The 18,227-nt window shown below is 50.3% G+C and overlaps 1 protein-coding gene across 2 annotated transcripts in view; it reads left to right on the top strand.

Moving 5' to 3' along the window:
* The window catches only part of foxp4 (forkhead box P4), a 39,770-nt gene that overhangs the window by 14,330 nt on the left and 7,213 nt on the right, over nucleotides 1-18,227 (top strand). For both annotated transcript variants that reach the window (XM_049023790.1, XM_049023789.1), the window contains exons 4-13: nucleotides 645-849; nucleotides 1,459-1,557; nucleotides 2,715-2,819; nucleotides 6,570-6,657; nucleotides 8,480-8,563; nucleotides 11,417-11,618; nucleotides 11,933-12,009; nucleotides 12,143-12,244; nucleotides 16,971-17,092; nucleotides 17,484-17,550. In XM_049023790.1, the coding sequence (XP_048879747.1) occupies nucleotides 645-849; nucleotides 1,459-1,557; nucleotides 2,715-2,819; nucleotides 6,570-6,657; nucleotides 8,480-8,563; nucleotides 11,417-11,618; nucleotides 11,933-12,009; nucleotides 12,143-12,244; nucleotides 16,971-17,092; nucleotides 17,484-17,550 (1,151 nt within the window). The remainder of the gene's footprint in view (nucleotides 1-644; nucleotides 850-1,458; nucleotides 1,558-2,714; nucleotides 2,820-6,569; nucleotides 6,658-8,479; nucleotides 8,564-11,416; nucleotides 11,619-11,932; nucleotides 12,010-12,142; nucleotides 12,245-16,970; nucleotides 17,093-17,483; nucleotides 17,551-18,227) is intronic.

The following is an 18,227-nucleotide window of genomic DNA, read 5'->3' as shown; positions in this document are numbered from 1 at the left end:
ATTATTGCCATTAACTCCTTGGCAGATGGTTTAATCTAAAACAAGCTAACAGTTTTACAAGCATTTTGAAACAGCTTAATTTTACAAGCAGCATACCTTAGGACTGTAGAAACAGCTTATAGTTTTATGAACACAATTTACAGTTTTTCAAACCCAGTTCACGGTTTTAAAAAGACAATTTACAGTTTTTTAAACACAGCTCACAGTTTTAAAATGCACTTTGCAATTTTACAAGGTACAGTGTAACAAGCACATTTTGCAGTTTTACAGCCATGGCTTACAGTGTATTGAGCATAGTTTACAGTGTAACAAATGGTTTACACAGTTTTCCGTTTTACAGACCTTTACAGTGTAACAAGCACAGTTTGCAGTTGCAGTTTACAGTGTACTGTGCAGTTTTACAGTTTCCAGTGTGACAAGCAGTTTGCCATTTTCCAGCTTACAGTGTAACAAATAGTTTGCAGTTTTACACACACAGTTTACAGTGTAACAGGCACAGTTTGCAGTTCTGCGTAAAGACTCTGGTTTTACAAAGAGCCCAGCTGCTAAACCTGTACCTCCCCCATCTTACTAAGAGCCCCCTCCCCAGACACACTGCACTTGGCATCCTGACTCACAGGGGCATGCCTCTCTTGCATCCACAGCCATGTGCCCTGCTGACTTGCAGCAGCTTTGGAAGGATGTGGCAGGCGTGCAGAGCACGGAGGACGCCATGAAGCACGAGGGCCTCGACCTGAGCACCACCAGCTCCAACTCTACCTCATACTCGGCCTCCAAGGTCTCACCTCAGATCACCCACCACTCTCTGCCAAATGGACAGAGCTCCATTCACACTCCAAAGAGGGACAGGTGAGCGCCCCCCCCCCCCCCCCCCCGCATGTCCAGTCTGACCCTGTCATTCGGGCTGCAGGAGGAGTCAACATTCACCTTTGATGATGCAGAGGAGACCCCCTCATTTTTATTACGTTGGACATGGAGGGTTGGGTGGGCTGTGGCTGTTTTTGTACAGAGGTACCGTAGTGTTACTGTGTGGTGTGTGTGAGCTCCAACCCAGGCCAGGATCTGTGTCAGGGTGTATTGTTTCTTTACCATGATGCCCGCATATCCTCCAGTATCTTCAGTTTTCACGATTCCTCAGCTGACTTTATCAGCTCTTACCCACAACAGACGCTCGTGCAGCACAGTGCTGTACCTTAGCCAGTTAGCGCTGAAGGTTGTAGTGGTGGGCCGGCTCTGAAACCCGGATGTCATTCTGCGTGACAGAGCTGCCCCGAACTCACCAGTCTCGTTTTGACATGTTTGCCATCATTGGGGCCGCCAATGTGGAAATGAGGAAGCAGCAGTGGGGGGTTTTGTGCATGCATGTGTGTTTAGAGAGGAAGGGGGTAAAAGAATGTCGGGAGGCTGTGCTCCCCCTCCCCCCCGCCCTGGTCCTTATGGATTCTCTCCATTTTTAAGAGCACGACTCTTTGAGTGGATCTCGTCGTTCTCCAAGGCCGAGCCCGCCGATGACCATCTTGCGCCTCACTCAAAGGGAGGGTACCTGCAGAACACGCAGTGAGTAGACACCCCCGAGCACGTAGCCATTCCCAAAGTGCTTCCCAGGTCATGCTTCTGCAGGAAACGCTAGGCCATGTGACAGGAAGTGGGCGTGTTCGAGCGGGGAAGAGCATGGGAGGCACTTGTGGTCAATGCGGCTGCCAGTAGCCAGTGCCGACCGGGGGGAGCGGTGGCTTGTCACTCATTGGACCATCTGCGGGCAAGATGGTTTGGGACTGGCTTCTGATGTGGTTACGTTTTGGGATGCACCCCAACTGTGCCCCCCCTCTACATATGTCAGACAAGACTGGCCAATGGCCCTAATTACCCGCTGCTTTGTCATGTGGAACCACGATCAGAACCAGGATGCCGTAACCCCCCCCACCATCCCTACCCCCATCACATGTTTCCATCACATGACCTCCCTCAGAGAGCGTAAGAAGCCACATGGTGTCACCGGCATGCTCAGTCTGTCTAGCCCTGAAGCATCACGTGTATCCGTGCATCTTCAATGTGTAGCAAATGCAGAAACCACCTGAGGACCATGATCTGAGCGTATCTCCCGCCGCCCCACCTGTTCCCGATGCCCCATCCTCTACACTAGATCCCGTATGGAATTACCCTGTAACCAGGCCCTAGTCCATTCCCGTTCGCCTCCGGTTCCTCAGTGACCCACGAGAGTTTGGTGTCCGTGTGGGGTGGGGGGAAAGGTAAAAGGGCAGAGCTGTTGCTGTTGGCTCACTTTAGTTCCCTAAATTGACCCATTTGCTGTGCTGGAGTTGGGGCAGAAAGCACAGGGACCTGTATCATGAGCGAGATGGACCCCAGCACTCCTCATCCAGAGGCCTGGATTTTCCTGCTGATCCGGTCAGGTCCATCACTCTGGTCAGACCCGGTCTGGTTACACTTGTCTCACCCGGTCCAGTCCAGCCCACAGGTCTGTCTCACCAGATCCAGTCAGGCCCGTCACACCAAGCGGAGTTGGACACCTTTTCTATAATAAGTGTCTGTTGAGCCGGTGCTGTCCTGGGTGGGGGTCGGATGGGTGTGTCTGAAGTCTGTGTGAAGCGGAATCGGTGGGAGGCTGGCACTGAGTTTCACTGTGGTGGAATTGTGGTGACATACTTACCCACCTGCGTCATCTCTCTCCCTATCACCCCGACCACCACCTACAGCTCATCCCACGAAGAGCACACGGCTACCCACCCCCTCTACGGGCATGGAGAATGCAAGTGGCCTGGGTGTGAGGCTCTCTGTGAGGACATGGGACAGTTCATCAAGTAAGTGCACTTGCTGTGACAGGTTCATTGGTGCTTGTTGGTCATGTGACCTATCATTAATGCACAACCCCCAGGCACCTCCCATCCAGAGCATTATTACCACTGAGATCCATCAGGAATCCTTTTCTTTCATCATTTCCTGTTTGAAAGTGCCATGTGGTCCATTGTGTTTTACAGCTTCCCTTGAAGGCACCTTTGCTTTGGTTACTTATGCTGGTTTTATGGTGTCACTTAGTCACCTCCAAGCGATTGAATGCCCTCGGGGTGTGGAGTCATCCCAGGGTTTCAGAACTGCCTCTGGGCACTGGGGGCCCAAAAATTACTCCTGAATTCCTGAATACAAAACGCAAGATCATTGAATATGGTGTCCAGTGTCGTCCAATAAATGTAGCTAAACCGAAAAATGTAGAAAATTACACAACAGCTGTATGCAACTAACCACGTGAAACCCATAGCGTCATGTGTGCCGATATAGGCCTTGTAATGCCATAACAGTAGCCTTTGCCTGAGCGTGGCAGTGCGTCATGTGATTGGCCCTGGCCCTTATCCGCCTGCCATAGACCGGCACGCCGCCGCTGATCCACCCGTTTACACAGTCCCTCTCCATGCTGCTAGCCCGCCAGTGACAGATTAACACCCCTCCTGGCAGCCCCCCACACACTGGCAGAGGGTCACGTAAATTGTTTTTACGCTTCATTAGTAGTTTACTTAATTAGCTCGTTTACAATTAGATCTCTTTGTTTCTCTGATGCTAGCAAAGACATCAAAACGCAGGAGTCCCGCCCCAGTGTGTGCGCTTGCCAATTCTTTTTTTTTTTTTTCTTTTCTTTTCCTCAGTCCATGTGCCTGCCCAGAGTCTGGGGGGGGGATCCGGTTGAGGGGGGGGGGTAGGGACACGGCTTGCCGTTAGCGATAAAGGGGGGAAAGATCTGAGCGAGATGGCAATGTAAACAGCCATTGTCTTTTGGTGTTAAAATAATTAGACTTCAGAATGGAAAGGGCTGCCACAGGCTGTAGTCACATGGGCATAACTCATGGCTCCCTGCCTCGTGGGCCACAAAGCTCACATTGTGCGGGGGGGGCTGCATCCCCATCTTTATTTCCTTTTCCACTGTCCGTCCAGGCCAGGTCTCCCAATGGCACGTCTGTTTTGATATCCACGAGATTCCCAGACCTGCCACACACTGTACAATAGTCGCCACTAGCTTGCTAATGAAGCCTCAGCCTCACGGCCTAGATCCCTTTGGGGGGGAAAGAACAGTCTAATTATTTCGTGGAACTTAGAAAACTCCCAGCTTGACAAGAGATGGTCAGACAAGCGGGTGTGTGTGTGTCTGTCTGTGTGTGTTGGTCTGTGTGTATTTCTGTGCATGCGTGTTTGCGCTCTGTGTGTGATGTGTGTTTTTCTAATTATTACGTTGTGTGGGCCAGATTTTCCCACAATTTAATGAAAACCTGTAGTCTTATGGGGAGATCTTTCCAGTCCCCACAAAGGGAAACTCAATTTTCTATAAAATCTGTGAACTGCAATAAAAAGAATTAAATCAAATACACAAAAATCTAGTATTTTGTTTCGTTACTTACAGCTAAGGTTAGGACGGGGCAGGGACTAAGGTTGGCATTAGGATTATGCCTATAGATATGAATGCAGAGTCCCCACAAAACATATCAATAAAAACATATGTTTATGTCTGTGTGTCTGTCTCCATTTGTGTGTGTGTGTGTGTGTGTGTGTGGCGGGATGGGCAGCCTCACACTGATCAGTGCCGCAGAAGATCAAAGAAACTGGAGTCTGGGAAAGTTTCTGAGGGCAAGTCCGTCAGCCTGCCTGTCTCACATGGCCTGGGGGCAGGCGGGCAGGGGGGCGGGCAGGCGGGGCGGGTGGGACAGATAATGCCATCAGTCCGCGAGCAGCATCGCTGTCGAGTCATCACTGGGGGCAGGACCTCTTCCTGCCCTCTTGTGGCCAGGGCGTGATTAAAAAAAAATAGCTCCACTGAGGCCTACTTGCCGCACACCCACACCCCCCCCCCCCCCCCCACATAGTTTGGGCATCCCCGCTAGGCCTCAGCGTAACACAGGGCCCCCATTGTCAGGCAGGCAGTTTGGAGAATAGCACTGCTACTGTGTGTCATGAGCTATGAAGCGTCGCGGTTTGTGGGTGGGGGGGGGGGGGGGGGGTGGATTTTTTTTTTTTGTCATGCATGCTTGCAAGAAAAGGCGTATCAGCTCTTGGGTTTCCAGTAGGATGACATCATTGTTTTTACAGTGTCAGGGCGAGGGGGTGGTCTTGATAGTGTCTGGCTTCCCCATAGTCTGCCACATTTTTTTACTTGGGTTGTAGTCTGGGGGGGGGGGGGAGCCTATGGAGACTGGCTGGATGAGGTCACATGACCTTTGAACAGCCGGGCTCCTTCCTCCTTCGTCTCACAGGAACCCATTTGATTGGTCTCTCTGCGAGGCCCCCAGAGTGATGCCTGTTTTAAGGGCCCGATTAAAGCAGTACTCCAGAGATATTTGAAACAGAAGGCCGCCCTGTATCCGGGGTTTGGGGGGAGGACATATGCCTAGGGGAAAGGCCCCTGCCCTATATCACGGTCACGCCCCCTGAATCATGGAGGTCTGCTGGTGGAAAATGATCTAAAGGTGCCCCCCAGGACTGCCTCATTGGCGGAAGTAGGCAGCCGCCCGGGGCCTGTCCCAGCACAGCGCCGGTGGTGCAGGCCAGGTCGCGTCGGACCCCTTTCGGTTTTATCTGGAAAGTGCAGCTTCGCATGACGAACATAAACACGGCGGGAGAAGCAGGCTTGTAGCTGGCGCATTCCCGGTAAACTCAGCGAAAACAAATGAGCTCATTTCCAGGTATTTATTATTATTATTACTACTCTTTTTGCTCGCCTGTGCGGAGGCCAATGATAGCAAAAGCAGAATGGGGAAGGAGTGCGGGCTCTCGGATCCAGCTCAAGCTGACTGGAGAGAGCGAGAGAGAGGGAGAGAGAGAGAGCCTCCAGTGCCCGCGAGCCACTTCTGCGACTTCCCTGCCCTGTGAATCCTCACCTCCCCTCACTGCATCTGAGCGGGTTTCTTTTCGGAGGAAACGCTTCAGTGAAAGCGCCGCGTCAGGTGGAAACGCACCATTGTGCGAGTTTCCTTTCGAGGGTCATCGTGGAGTCCAGTAGAACTTGGCCCTGAAATCTGGGACTGGGATTTGGGACCTGGAAAAGTAAACAGGCATAGTTAAGTGCATTTCATCCTGGACGTGTTTATATGAGGTCACCCTTGGCCAGAGGCACCGGCCAGATCCTTCTGGAACATGAGTGTGCTTTTATTTCTGCCGCCCTGCATGACCTGGAGGACAATCCTGGGCATGCTGGTTCCCGTTTAAAAAAAAAAAAAAAAAAAGTCCCCGTTGGACTCGATGTCTGGCCAGGCACAGGCAAAGACGCCCTGGGGTCCTTGGGAAAGGAAAATGGCTCTGGCTTATTGGTTGACTGCAGGGTAAGGCAGGGTTCTCAGCTGTTATTGGGTTGAAGGAGCTGTCATTTTATGTCGTTGGCCGGAGCTTCTGAGCGAATGAGATTTTGATGATAGTCCTTCTAATTCCCTGCCCTGTTTTCAAGCCAGACTCCTGACATTGTGTCCTTTTTAATATGGACACAGCCTTGCTTTTTACCGGGGGGAGGGGGGGGGGGGTGGAGCAGCTTGGTACCCAGTTGCGTCACGGTAATGCCCTTCTGTTGGCCCCTACAGGCACCTGAACAGCGAGCACGCCCTGGACGACCGCAGCACAGCACAGTGCCGGGTGCAGATGCAGGTGGTTCAGCAGCTGGAGATTCAGGTGGGTCTATTTAGTAACCCCCCCACCCCTGATCGGCACCACGCAAATTAAGCAGCAGGGCTCACTTTCAGATGGCTGGGAATCTTCCTCCATTCAGCGTGGAATTAAGATGTCCGTCCTGGGTGGGAGAACGGAGGTGAATGGAGGAAGGCCCTCTTAGGGCGGACGAGGGCCAGAGGGGAGTCAGTCAGTGATTGGGGGGGTGTGTTTTTCTCCCAGAGCTCATAATCACACACACATTAATCAGAGTGGATCTGTGCACTTCCTCTGTGTGTGTGTGTGTGTGTGTGTGTGTGTGTGTGTGTGTGTGTGTGTGTGTGTGTGTGTGTGTGTGTCTCTCTCTCTTCTGGGTTTGTCATGCACACCCGCACACACACGTGACTCACATGCATACAGATGTTAATATTCTCATAGAAATTACTGGAGCTTATAATGCAGTGGAGAAGCTGCCATCAGTAGCCCCCAATTATAAAGTTTCCCCCCCCCCTCCCCCACTGAGGGCTGATGTGGTGTTGGGGGGGGGGGGGGGGGGTGCTGTCGCGGCCGTAGACGCTGTGTCATCCCTAATGAGAGCCCAGATGGAGGAGGGGGGGGGGGTACGGGGGTACAAGCAGTGCATCTCACTGTGTGCCAGCCTTAGCCCCCGCCATAGGTTCCCATGAACTGCCTAGAAGTGACACAGCCTGTTATGGCATATCGTAAACATGCCTGAAACTAGGCTGTTATCACATTGCTTTTTGCTAGTTTATCTAAAAAAAAAACACTGGGATACCAGTACAACTAACTGTAACCGTTTGTAGGATTCCTGATGTGGTGGTCCCCCCCCTTGAGGCACGTGACAGGCCGGTGGGATGTAACTCAGGCTACTCAGTAAAATGGACAAACTAATCTGCTTTGCTCGTCTCTTATCCTTATGTCAGATTCAAAAACAAAGATCCAAAGTCATCCTGGTTCCTCCAGGGCAGACTGTGTTCACTGAGCAGAGTGACAGGAGGGTGTGCAGAATGAGTAGGGTGACAGGAGGGTGTGCAGAATGAGTAGGGTGACGGAGGGTGTGCAGATTGAGTAGGGTGACAGGAGGGTGTGCAGATTGAGTAGGGTGACAGGAGGGTGTGCAGATTGAGTAGGGTGACAGGAGGGTGTGCAGATTGAGTAGGGTGACAGGAGGGTGTGCAGATTGAGTAGGGTGACAGGAGGGTGTGCAGATTGAGTAGGGTGACAGGAGGGTGTGCAGATTGAGTAGGGTGACAGGAGGGTGTGCAGATTGAGTAGGGTGACAGGAGGGTGTGCAGATTGAGTAGGGTGACAGGAGGGTGTGCAGATTGAGTAGGGTGACGGAGGGTGTGCAGATTGAGTAGGGTGACGGAGGGTGTGCAGATTGAGTAGGGTGACAGGAGGGTGTGCAGATTGAGTAGGGTGACAGGAGGGTGTGCAGATTGAGTAGGGTCACAGGAGGGTGTGCAGATTGAGTAGGGTGACAGGAGGGTGTGCAGATTGAGTAGGGTGACAGGAGGGTGTGCAGAATGAGTAGGGTGACAGGAGGGTGTGCAGAATGAGTAGGGTGACAGGAGGGTGTGCAGATTGAGTAGGGTGACAGGAGGGTGTGCAGATTGAGTAGGGTGACAGGAGGGTGTGCAGAAGCGTATGTTTTTTTTCGGGGATCTGTGTGGAATCTGCAGCTGGGTCTCTTCGCAGTTCTCCGTTGTGAACTTCATGTGGTTGAAAAGGTACATGGAAAATCCAGTGATGAGGAAGGGCGCCGCGGGGGCGGGACTCTGTGCTGTCGTCAGGATGGCATCATGTGATGCTTCTTTCCCTTCAGCTGGCCAAGGAGAGCGAGCGTCTGCAGGCCATGATGACACACCTGCACATGCGCCCATCGGAGCCAAAGCCTTTTAGCCAGCCGGTGAGTACCTGAGTGCAACAGTGCAACGTAGAGTATCGGTATGTGATGGTGTCAGTGTCTAATATGGAGTGTCTCTATGCAACAGTGTTGGTGTCTAATGTAGAGTATCAGTATGCAATGGTGTCTAATGTAGAGTATCAGTGTGTGACAGTGCCGTGTCTAATGTAGGGTATCGGTGTGTGGCGGTGAGTAACATAGGGTATCGGTGTGTCACGGTGTCGGTGGCTAATGTGGAGTATTGGTGCATTTCTTTGTCTGTCGACTATCGGTGTGTGATGGTGACGGTGTCAGTGTCTAATGCAGTGTATCAGTGCACGACAGTGTCATTGTCTTAGAGTGTCTAATGTAGAGTATCCATGTGTTTCTGTGTGTAACGTAGAGTATCGGTGTGTAACGTAGAGTATCGGTGTGTAACGTAGAGTATCGGTGTGTAACGTAGAGTATCGGTGTGTGACATTGTGTAACGTAGAGTATCGGTGTGTGACGTGTCGGTGTCTAATGTAGACTACCGGTGTGTGACGTGTCGGTGTCTAATGTAGACTACCGGTGTGTGACGTGTCGGTGTCTAATGTAGACTACCGGTGTGTGACGTGTCGGTGTCTAATGTAGACTACCGGTGTGTGACAGTGTCGGTGTCTAATGTAGACTACCGGTGTGTGACAGTGTCGGTGTCTAATGTAGACTACCGGTGTGTGACAGTGTCGGTGTCTAATGTAGACTACCGGTGTGTGACAGTGTCGGTGTCTAATGTAGACTACCGGTGTGTGATGTTGTGCAACATATACTATCGGTTTGTGATGGTGTCGGTGTCTAATGTAGAGTATCGGTGTGTGAAGTTGGGTAACGTAGAGTATCAGTGTGTGATGTGTTGACGTCTAATGTAGAGTATCAGTGTGTGATGTGTTGACGTCTAATGTAGAGTATCAGTGTGTGATGTGTTGACGTCTAATGTAGAGTATCGGTGTGTGTCTGTGTCTAACGTTGAGGATCGTATGCGACGGTGTTTGTGTCTAGAGTCTCTGTGTGACGCTGTCAGTGTTTAGTAACAGAATTTCAGTTTGTCTGTTGAGTGTATTTCAGTAGGTTATTGTGTGAAACCATATATATGAGTATGACAGAGACGTATTTATTTATAGGAGTATAAGTTTGTGTGAAACTACCAGTGTCTGACTTGTTTTCAAAGTCATGTTTTATCTGACATCTTGTTTTTCCAGCTTCTTTTCCTTTTTCTGTGTTTGTGTTTCTCCCTCTGGAAAATGAGTAGCTCTGTGTAGCTTCCCGAGAGATACTGTACATTGAAGTATAGAGATTGCCCCCTGTTGTCCGGTGGCATTTAACACACCCCCAGATTTTGTACCACGGGACCAACTTTGGTTGCTGTGCATTGTCAAACGATCACGCTACTCCTGAATTTTCAGACTGTTTATTCTTTAGGCTGCCCAGTAAATGTTTAATCATGGGGGTACCTGTAATTGCTCTGAAATACTATTAATCAATCAGCGAGAAGCAAAATTGCAAGCTTTAACTTCAGAGGAAAGCCAGAAGCGGCTGAAAATAAAACAGGATGGTTAGGACGTGTGTGGGTGGCTCTCCATTTCAGCAGCACCGTTTCGGATATTACAAAGCATTTGCTGTTCCTAAATGGAAGTGCACTTCCAGCAGTCGGCACAATGCAATTATTAGCTATCTAATGAATATTTCATTGCAAGATTGACGAGGAGCCTTATTAAAATATGAAGATGTTGAAATTAATTGTCAATTAGAAGTGGAGTGTCTTAATTCAGGGAGGGGGGCTATAAATTTGCATGCGAATGGCAGGGAATCTAGGCCAAGACCGTTTTTCGTAAACGCGGCCGGTGAACGAGCCTGCACCAGTGCCTGATGGGAAATCAGATGGTGCCTGTGGCGTCGCCATGATGAGCGTGGAGCACACGATAGCGATCAGGGAGGAGCCGAGGAAAAAACAAAGATTGCCCTCAATTAAGACGGCTCCGAGTTGCTACGGCAACTGGCACCATGCCAGTGTTAATTAAGTACCTGTTAAACAATTTTGCCCCCTAATTACTCGATGAGCCAGGTTCCCTCCTCCGGTGCTGATGGGGGGGCTGGCCGAGTTAATTCGCTGTATTAGTTTTGGGCTGGCCCCGCCCGCCCCACCCCCGCCCTCTGCACGTGCCCGTGATGGTTTTAATTAGAGCAAAACAAGTGGCCCTGAAAAGAAGCTCCCAGTGCGACTGGGAGGACTGGATCCCAGAGCCCTGCCAGCACCTCCTAATTGGGCAGAACCAGTCCATGAACACCGGGGGTAGTCACACTTGGCTCTGTGCCTAGACCCCCCCTTGTCATTGGCCCTTTGGGGGGGCACCGCGAAGCAAGGAAACAAGCGTCAAGTGTGACGGGAAACAGAAGGGGGTGGGGCCCAGGGAGCCAGGTGCAATATCCTCCAGCTGAATGGGTTCCCCCACATTCAATCTGTGGCATTCCGGAAATCTGGCCAATCAGCTGTGGTCTCCCTACTGCCAGAGGCCCACCCACTTTGGCGGCCTCCTATTGAGGCTTTTGTTAGGGGGAGTTTTCCAGAAAGTTCACTGAGAGGGTGAAAAAAGCCCTTATATGCCATATTTACTAAAGTCTTTTTATTTAAATGTGCATTTTAAATGACGCAATTAGAAAGTAACTTGTTTGAAATTTGAGTTTGTTTTGAATCGTGCTAATTGGAAGTTTATGCCTTTTAATAAAAACAGTGTTTACTTCAGTAATTATACAGTGGAGTTCTGTGTAATAACGGTGCCTCTGTTATATGTGTGATATATCAGCACCACAGCTGACCGCCTCTCCCCCCCCCATCCCCAGCTAAACCTGGCTTCCAGCGCCTCCATCCTGAAGCGTGAGAGCGATGCTTACCCTGAGGGCTTACCTCACCCGCCCACATCGGCGGCGGCCCCCATCACACCGCTGCGCCAGGGCCCCTCCGTCATCAGCTCCTCTGGCCTGCACGGAGTCGGGCCCATCCGCCGCCGCAACTCCGACAAGTTCTGCACCCCAATCGCCTCAGGTGCACCTCCTGGGTCCGGAGAGGGGGAGGAGAATCCAGCCACGTGATCGGGGCGGGGGACAAGAAGTCCGATCGAGCTCGTAATCTATCAGGTGGAATTAAAGAGATTGCAGTCGGAGAATAGCGCCCCCCTTTGGTAGGGAGACAGACCACTTAAAGAACCGACATAGTACTTACTGAGCCCCCAAAATCACGCCTAGCATGTCTTGCTGTTCAGAGGTCCTGGGAATGGGACTCGCCAGCTGCTAGACCCCTGGTACGCCATCTTTCCGGGGAGCTTATGGGTGATGTTGCTTTCATTCTCGTCCCTACAGAGCTTGCGCAGAATTGCGAGTTCTACAAAAATGCAGACGTCAGGCCCCCCTTCACCTACGCCTCGCTCATACGACACGTAAGAGCCTCTTTCACATTTCCGGGGGGGTTAATGGTCCTGCAGGGAGGTGCGGACCAGCGAGGGGTTCCACTCCAGGCTGATGCTAGGCAGAAGTCACAGAAATTCAGCGTTGCTCTCTTTCCCCTGGCAGGCCATTCTGGAAGCCCCAGACAGGCAGCTGACGCTCAATGAGATCTACAACTGGTTCACGCGGATGTTCGCATACTTCAGGAGAAACACGGCGACGTGGAAGGTGAGTGTGTTGCTGGGATTCTGTCACTCCGCTCAGGCAGCTGTGGTCTCTTATGTAGTGTTTTAGGTTCCCCACAACCAAAGTGCTCCTCCTGCTGTCTGGAAGGATGCATTACACCATGTTGGCTCTACAAAGTGCCTTGTGTGTTGAACTGATTGTTGAATCACGGGGGGGCACTGCAGAGGTTGCACTATACGCTGTGGGGCCCTTTCATTGGCTTTGCCATGCAAATGAAAGCCTCCCAGGTGCCGCAAGCTGGAATGCCTCCACCCCCAGAGAAGGCAGGGACATGGCCCAGAAAGAGTCAACCCAATCAGATTTAGGAGTCCTGATGTGCTCATAGCAAGGTCCCGATGGTGCCCAAACTGCATTGGTGGCACCGACTGGCATCTTACCTTCCAGCCTACTGGTCTTTATGGCCTCTGTCTGCCTATACAGTGGATAACGCCCCATTTATAGGTCTGGATAGCCTCACGTCCCCCAACCATCTTTATGAGGACAAGACGGTGTGTTAAAGGTGCAGCGACTGCCCTCCTGCCCCCACCCGAGCCCTTACCTCCCCCGGCTGGGGGAGAGGTGTTGTTCAGGGGCTGCAGGACTGGCACCCCAGGCTCCTGACAAGGTGTCCAGCCTGGGGCCCGCTTAGCCATTGCACTGCCTGTCACCGGCCCTCATTAGAAGTTCACACCCCCACCCCCACCCCCCCGCTGGGCCCACGGGCCCTGCTGGTGCCGACCCACTTCCCGGGAAGATTCCCGCTAATTTGTATGTCAGCTCCTCTGGAGAGCTGGTGTGGCTGGATGGGGGGGGGGGGCTAGGCTCCCGTCTAATGGCCCTGAACTGCCGCGTCTGGGGTGGAGTGGGGTGGGTGTGGGGGGAGGGGGGGGGGGGGCGCTGCCAGGAATATCTTTAACAACTCATTTCACTTTTATGAAATTTAACAATTAATGGATGCAGTGCTTCCTTGTCCCCCCTCCCAAAAGTCCCGTGAGTCATTCCAGGCTGTGTTAAATATCCGAACAGAAGAAACATCCTCTCGTCAGCGGTAATGGCCGTATATATTCCATTTGCACTCGGCGAGGGGAAGGGGGCGATAGTGTTCTGGTGATGCTCACCTATTGCTCTTTTTGAAATAAGGAGAAAATGGTGGTGGGGGGGGGTGCCTGAGGTGCCCTCGCCAAGAGTATTCTGGGAAAAAATATCTCCATCATGGAGTGGATGGAGGGACACACCCCTCAGAGCACCCTGGTAATCAGGAGTAATTATTCCTCTTAAATTTGGGGGGGAGGGGGGTGGTCAGGGCTCATGTCAGGGATTGATTTTGTATTTAGTTTAGCACCAGGCAAGGCACCTGCGCAGAGCAAAGACTCGGCAATAAGCAAATTTGGGGAAAAAAAACATAAATATAGCTGCAAGCAGCAATAATGGGGCCAAGCGCACTGCCATGGTATGGAAAGAAATTCAGAAAGAGGAAATACAGGCACATAGATCGTACACCATAAGCTAACACACTAAATGAAATATTCAAGAGGAACTGCAACTCCAACTGATCAGGAAAAAGTACGGGAAGTGAATCACTTAGTAAATAATGTTTTAAATTTTGCCTAAAAAGGTAGATGGAGGCTTTGTAGTAGCGAGAGCCAAAGTTTTGGAGCTAAACATTTTGAAGGCACTGCCACCCACAGAAGACAAGCAGAGCGAGGCACCAGTAGGAGACCAGTACCTGCAGACCTGTGAGAATATGCAGGTATACAAGGGAGGGGGAGCTCTGATATACTGGGGAGCAAGACCATGTATGGCATTAAAAGTCATCAGAAAGAATTTATACTGTTTATGGAAAGTGAGCGATTGCCAGTGAAGTTTATAGGGGGGGGGGGGGGGGTGAGTGATGTGTGAAGGTACTTTACTGTTAGTGGGAACTGTAGCAACTGCCTTCAGGGCCTGAAAGTGTGGAGACAACCAATAATAGGAATGGGAGAAGGTGACAGCTGTGCTTAATGGGAGCGTGGACATCAGGAGCATTAGATGTAGCCTGGGTACAGGTAGGCAGAATTTCAGAAGGATAGGATTGTTTGGTAACGTCCGAGAGAGAAGCTAGCAGAAAAGGCAAGAATGTCAACAGAATTTAGAAGAGGATAGGATGGTGATGGAGAACCAAGTGGGAATGAACACACAGCTCAAACAATGACTGAGGGGGTAACAGGCACAAATACATTCTGGTAACGAGGTATTAATGGGAGACAGGTGTGAGTTCTTGAGACATTAGGTTGGGAACCATTAGGAGCATATGAGAAGGCCAGTGACATCTGCTGGCAAAACAGGGACATGGGAAGACAAATCCTGACAATCCCCAGTCATAAGCACTTTTATAAAGCCAATACATCAAAATGTATTAGGAAAAACATTTTTGCTCATTGCAGTGCACAAATGACACAAAATTTGGTGCACACCTTCAGGAGGTGGCCTTGAGTCCAATTACCAATTTTGGTCTCAAAACAGATAAGACCAAGATACAGTCACATAATCTCATTTTGCAATGACGGACGAACATCTTTGAAAATTAAAAATCCTTCTGATGTCTCTCGTGAGGCTTGGTAAAAGGATTATCTCTGACAAAGTTGCTGAATGGGCAAAATTTTGTGGCCTGTGGAAAATTCTTACATTTTCAACAAAATCCAATATGGCAGCCCCATCAGTTATGTGAACAAGAAAATTCCCATGGATCAGCCTGGGGACATCCTATGCTATTAGAAGACACAAGATTTATTTTTCTATGGCAGACCAATCAACATTTATTAGAAAAACACATTTTTTGTTTATTGCAGCACCCCCTAGTGGTGGAGTGAGACCTCCTTTTTTGTTGACCTTCCTCAAAATTTGGTCAAGTCCATATCTCAAATTTGGTTTTAAAATATCAAAGCATTGTGGAGATGACTTCACTTCCTGTTTCGTGCTTTGTCAACAAATTTATTGGACCACAGTAGTCATAATATTTGCCTTAATAATGCATAATGTTTTGAAAAACTTTTATTCACAGCCCTCTGTCGATTATACGTACCAAATTTTATGGTGGTACAATCAACGCCCTAGAACGAGTCTGCAAAAGTAGGTTTTTAGAAAAATTCAAAATGGCAGAAAATGCATTTGGCGGACTTACACACCAATGGGTGCATCCAATTGGGAAGATCCAAGGTTGCAAGGGAAAAAAAGATCTCAAACCTAAGACAAGTGGTTCAAAAGTTACAAGCAAAAATTACCCTGAAACTTGGCCTGAGGGTGATGCTATAGGGATGGATTGACCCCAACTTTTGGACTGTCCTCTATCAATATGCCAAAGTAAAAAAAAAAAAAATCTACCAAGCGGGTTCTATGGGCCACCATAGACTCTCATGTCAGCAAGTATAATAATACTGAAAAACTCTAGCGATTTACAATTGGTGCCTTACACCTACACTGCTTGATCCCTAATAATAATAATAATAATAATAATAATAATAGTGAAAAATTCAACATTCTAACAAATACAATATGTGTCATGCACCTGTGGTGCCTGGCCCCTAATAATGAAAACAATGAAAAATTCTAAGAATTTACAATAGGTGCCATGCACCTATGGTGCTTGGCCCCTAATAATAATAGTGAAAAATTGTAACACATACGATGTATGCCTTGCACCTACAGTGCTTGGCCTCTAATAATGATGATGATCATTTGGGTGCTTGGTTTAGCCCGGTGCAGGTGTCTGTCAGGAGTACCTGAGCGCGTCCCACTGGGGGATGTACGCAATTAAGGGTGTCGTTGGCATGCGGTTTGCTGTCTGCCAGACACGCAGCAGGAGCACAATCCTCACGCCGGGGTGGGGGGGTGGGTCAGGCGCCCTAATATCCTCCCTCCTCTTGAGCCCTCCCCCCAGCCACCACGGCCGAGGCGTTCTGTTTGTGTCTGTCAGGCCTGACCCTGTTCAAATTGCCGCTAATGTTTTAACTGGGAGAATTAGTCTTTCATCACGGATGGGAATGCAAATAAAATTCACGCGGTGCCTGTCTGAAATTGGGGTCAGACTAATTTGCAAAACTAAGCAGCATCACTCCTGCGTGCTGGAAATTTATTCAAAGGAGGGAGGCCTCGTCTGATTGTGGCGCTTGTAATTACGGTTCGGAGTGATTCTGGCATCTGCATCTCTCCCTTATGGATTAAAAAAGCGTATCGGAAAAAATACACAGGATTTAATTATACACAAATTAAAATTGGTAATGAAATTGGGCATGAACAAACTACAAATAGCAGATGAAAAGGAACGGCTCTCCCCTGGGGGTGTTATTCTAGATAGTGGCTGATTAGTAAAAATTTAGTGGGTGGGGCCCTGCATCATCTGCTGGGGTTGGAGACGGAAATGGTTCCCTTTTTCCCGGAGTGAGGTCACTACACTGGCCCTGGGGGCTTAGGTTTTGGCAGATCGTTTTCAGTCGCTCAGACAGTCTCCATGAAGCTGTTATGTGTCAGGGTGTGGAAGCGGGGCGGGGAACTCATAACCGACTGGTTATGGGCTTGCAACCTGACACTTCCTGGTCTTGGGCCTTGGGAGATAACTCAGTCTGTGACCCACTGCTGCCTCCCACTGGTCTGTCTGGCCCACGCACTGAGGTCACACTTCCCCCCCGGTTCATCAGCTGGTAGGTTGAGGGATTGTGAGTAATAACTGGGCCTCTCTGTCTGACTCCCACAGAACGCTGTCCGCCATAACCTGAGCCTGCATAAGTGCTTTGTGCGGGTAGAGAATGTGAAAGGTGCCGTCTGGACCGTGGACGAAGTCGAGTACCAAAAGAGGAGACCACCAAAGATGACCGGGTAGGTGATGGGGCTCTGTCTGGATCGCTTCCCACCACCACACATCTCCACTCCCTGTTCCCTCTTCCCCTCGCTGTCCGGGCGACACCACTCTGACGTCCGGCATTACCGCACGTCAGCGGCAGTAGTGGCTGCGTTAGCACCCCTCTCCTTCCGTTTAGCGACAGCGGGGGCCGTCTCCCTCATGCCTGTCTGCTTAGCCAGGTGGCCCATCCGCCAGCTCATGTGCGGCCTGCTTGCGAGGCCATCTCTAGGCACCGTGGCCTCATGCCAGCAGTGAAAAGGTGGGGGGGGGGGGGGGGGAAGAGGAGTCTGCTGCTGGAGTCCCCCCAAGCCCTGAGACGGGGGAGCCGCCATGCAAACACTCATTATGTTCCTTCACATGTTACAGAAGCCCCACTCTGGTGAAGAATATGATTTCGGGACTGGGATTCGGATCCCTCAACGCCAGTTACCAGGTGAGACCCCCCCCCCCACACACACACACACACACACACACACACAGATTGGAGTGAATGCACAAGGGCACAGATATCAATTTCCTGTTGTAATTAGCACGTTCCCGGACGACCGTCCCCCCCACCCACTCAAAAGCACCCCCAAATGATTTATAGCATCAAGTATTTGTCAATTAAGGTCATAGCATAAAATTAGTGTCTGTCCTAGAAAATCCATTTTAAAGAGACAGTGTCACACTCCTATTTCTCACTGTTCCCAGCTGCAAAAAGAACAGCACTTGGTACCTCCCCACCCCACAGCGTTACTATGACATCAGGCTCATCGAGATGCTGCCAGAGGATTGGGGGGGGGGGGGGGCGGGCAGTCAGAAAAGAATTACAAATTCTATCTCTGTTATCCCCCCCCCCCACACTCTCAAGGCTATGGGGCCATAACCCCGATCCCCAGTTCAAGCTTCTGTGTGGTGACACTGTGCCAACACAATCCAGCCAGACCGTTGCCATGGTCATTCTGGTCAGTCGTCCACTGTTAGCTCTGTCACCCCCCACACTGCGGACTGGAAAAAAAAAAAAAAAGAAAAAACACACACGTCTCACCTGGTCAACAAGCCCCCTCCCTCCCTTTCCTAATGTTGTTATATTTTGTCCGCGGCTGAACTTTGCATCCTGTCGGGAAG

The sequence above is a fragment of the Brienomyrus brachyistius genome, chromosome 8, assembly GCF_023856365.1.
Source record: "Brienomyrus brachyistius isolate T26 chromosome 8, BBRACH_0.4, whole genome shotgun sequence".
Classification (NCBI taxonomy): Eukaryota; Metazoa; Chordata; class Actinopteri; order Osteoglossiformes; family Mormyridae; genus Brienomyrus; species Brienomyrus brachyistius.
Note: the sequence above shows the minus strand (reverse complement) of the source record. Positions and strands in the feature narration are given on the sequence as shown.